The sequence below is a fragment of the Salminus brasiliensis genome, chromosome 1 (genome assembly GCF_030463535.1).
Source record: "Salminus brasiliensis chromosome 1, fSalBra1.hap2, whole genome shotgun sequence".
Taxonomy (NCBI): domain Eukaryota; kingdom Metazoa; phylum Chordata; class Actinopteri; order Characiformes; family Bryconidae; genus Salminus; species Salminus brasiliensis.
The window spans coordinates 20,966,903-20,969,422 of NC_132878.1; the positions used below are offsets into that span (position 1 = coordinate 20,966,903).

Genomic DNA, 2,520 nt, shown 5'->3' on the forward strand with positions numbered 1-2,520 from the left:
CAGTCTTGAACATATAGTGTATGTGTGTCCACTGGTTGTTTTGCATAGTAATAAAAAAACACCACCATCACTAAAATGGAATCTATGTCAGTATGTTTCTCTGTACAGTGAACCACTCTGAATGACTGTGTGTACTTTCACCACCTAAATTATGCAGAAATTATGATAAATCTGTGGAATTTCCCTTTAAACCTCTATTCCGCTCAGTGTCTGATCCTTTGTACAACACGGTACATTCAGTGACAACCTAAAAGGACACTTAAATAGACATAATAAATAAACGTTTCAGCTAGATGGGGTAGAAAGCTCCAATGTCTGAATTTACATTTCAGCTGTCTCCACAAATCCATCTCATTCTACAGTCCCTTTCCCTTTATTAAAATGAATGCATGTGGTTTCTGTTCAGGCCTAAGCTTATAAATGGTGCCACTGACAGGTGTGGCAACGTCTTGGCCTGCAGCCCACCCTGAGCATCCCCTTCTGTCTGTGCTGTGAGAGCGGCACGGACGTCAGACCCGTGTAGGGCAGTCTGTGTATGGGTCTGTTTTGACCGTGTGGAGGGTGGCTGCAGCAGACTTGTAATGGCAGTGGGAACCACCACAGTTCATGCTGGGACAGGGTTTGCGAGTCGTCCGCATCGCCAGCTTCCTGGCACACAAGCCTTGCCAGGTCTGAAGAGTCTTTGAGCTCCACACCCATACCCCACTGGTAATGCCCACCACCAGGGACATAAATATCTTTAGCATGAACACAGCCACGGTGGGCACTGAAGAGTCCAGGGTGCAGTCTTCCGTCCTGCGGCCGGGAAACGAGACGCACTTGCTCTCGGAGGCTCGGAATTTCCAGTAGTCCATGTTGAGCCTCTCGTAAAAGTAACAAATGATCACACAGGTAGCAGGCACAGTGTAAAGGATGGAGAAGACCCCGATCTTAACCATGAGCTTCTCCAGCTTTTCTGTGTTGGTGCCTCCCGTTTTCATGATCTTGCGGATGTGGAAGAGTGCCACAAAGCCGGTGAGGATGAATGAGGTGCCTATAATCAGATAGCATGAGAGGGGAATAATAATGAAACCTGTCAGAGCATTGGTGTCCATGCTGCCCACATAGCACAGGCCGGTCAACTCGTCCCCTGCCACCTTGCGCATGGTGAGAATGACTATGGTCTTCATGGCCGGGATGCCCCAGGCCACCATGTGGAAATAGCTGCTGTGAGCCTCAATGGCCTCGTGTCCCCATTTCCGGCCGGCTGCTAGGAACCAGGTAAGCGTGAGGATGACCCACCAGATAGAGCTGGCCATACCGAAGTAATAAAGAATAAGGAAGACTATGGTACACCCCGTGCTCTCCAAGCCCTCCTGTATGATGTACAGCTGCCCATTTTCTCGGTCACAGGCAATGTTCTCGGCTCCAGCCACGGAGCGAATAATGAAGGCCACAGAGTAGACGTTGTAGCACATGGAGAGGAAGATGATGGGCCGCTCGGGATACTGGAAGCGTTGGGGATCCAGGAGGAAGGTGAGTACTGTGAAGGCAGTGGACACAAAGCAAAGGGTGGACCACACAACCATCCAGATGAAGGCGAAGTCCTTGTCCTGCCTGGACCAAAACACGTCCACTGTAGGGGAGCACCGCGGGGCACAGGACTCGCTCTTCTCCACGTACTGGAATTTCTCCTGGTTCTCGCAGTATCCAGGACTTCCAGATGACCTCCCAGCCCCTGTCCCCGGCGGTCTGGGCCGAGCAGGAACGGGCAGCATTCCCTCACCTTTCTTGGTCTCAGGCACGGTGTCGTTCTCCGGAGCCTCTATGCAGAGCGCGTTGGGGTCGTTGTTAGTCGGCAGCTTGGAACAGTCCAACGAGTCTGGCCAGCCAAAACTGAACTTCTCCATAATGGGCGAGCACTTCTGCCTCGCCTGCTCGCACATGGCACGGCAGGCCGGGATGGTGGTGGACACTTGATCCGTACACATGGGGACATAGAGGGAGCACAGGAAGAAGCGGAGATGGACGTCACAGCCGTACTTCACCAGAGGAGCGAACTCGTTGAGCTTGATACTTGCCTCCTCCTGACTTTCGTACTTCATGAAGTTGGGCATCCGCGTCATGTTGTAGCCGATCCCTTGGCACATGGGGATGGTGATGGGCTCGCATTTCGCCGGCCTGCTCCGCTCGCCATCGAAAGCCACCATGTCCAGCGAGGACCCGACGCTCACCAGCTGGCACCACAGTAAGATCACGGTCTCCACGTGATATGCCATAGTAATGCATCCGACTCACTAACTAACATCCCACAAGGACCCTCAGTGAGAGCGAAGGAGTTCTGGTGGGCCAAAATGCTTTCTCACAGTCTTAGACTGAGCACAAAGGCGCATGTCCATTTGCACAGTGGAAAGACAACTGCTCACACTGTCCAAGTGCATCGCAGTACCTCTGCGAATCCAGCCAGCGCTGAGCTCCTCGCTCAGTCCACAAGCGAACCCCCTGGTGAAGAGCGCACGCGCGGAGGTTCCACGCGCGTGA

General features: G+C 52.8%; 1 protein-coding gene across 1 annotated transcript; it reads right to left on the minus strand.

The window, feature by feature from the left end:
* Positions 1-509: 509 nt before the first annotated feature.
* On the minus strand, positions 510-2,258 carry fzd9a (frizzled class receptor 9a). Its single transcript, XM_072693610.1, has one exon. The coding sequence runs from the start codon at positions 2,256-2,258 to the stop codon at positions 510-512; it is 1,749 nt and encodes a 582-aa protein (XP_072549711.1).
* Between the last annotated feature and the right edge of the window lie 262 nt (positions 2,259-2,520).

What these genes read in the sequence shown, in the direction of transcription:
- fzd9a (XM_072693610.1), bottom strand. Translation starts at nt 2,258, where the DNA reads ATGGCATATCACGTGGAGACCGTGATCTTACTGTGGTGCCAGCTGGTG.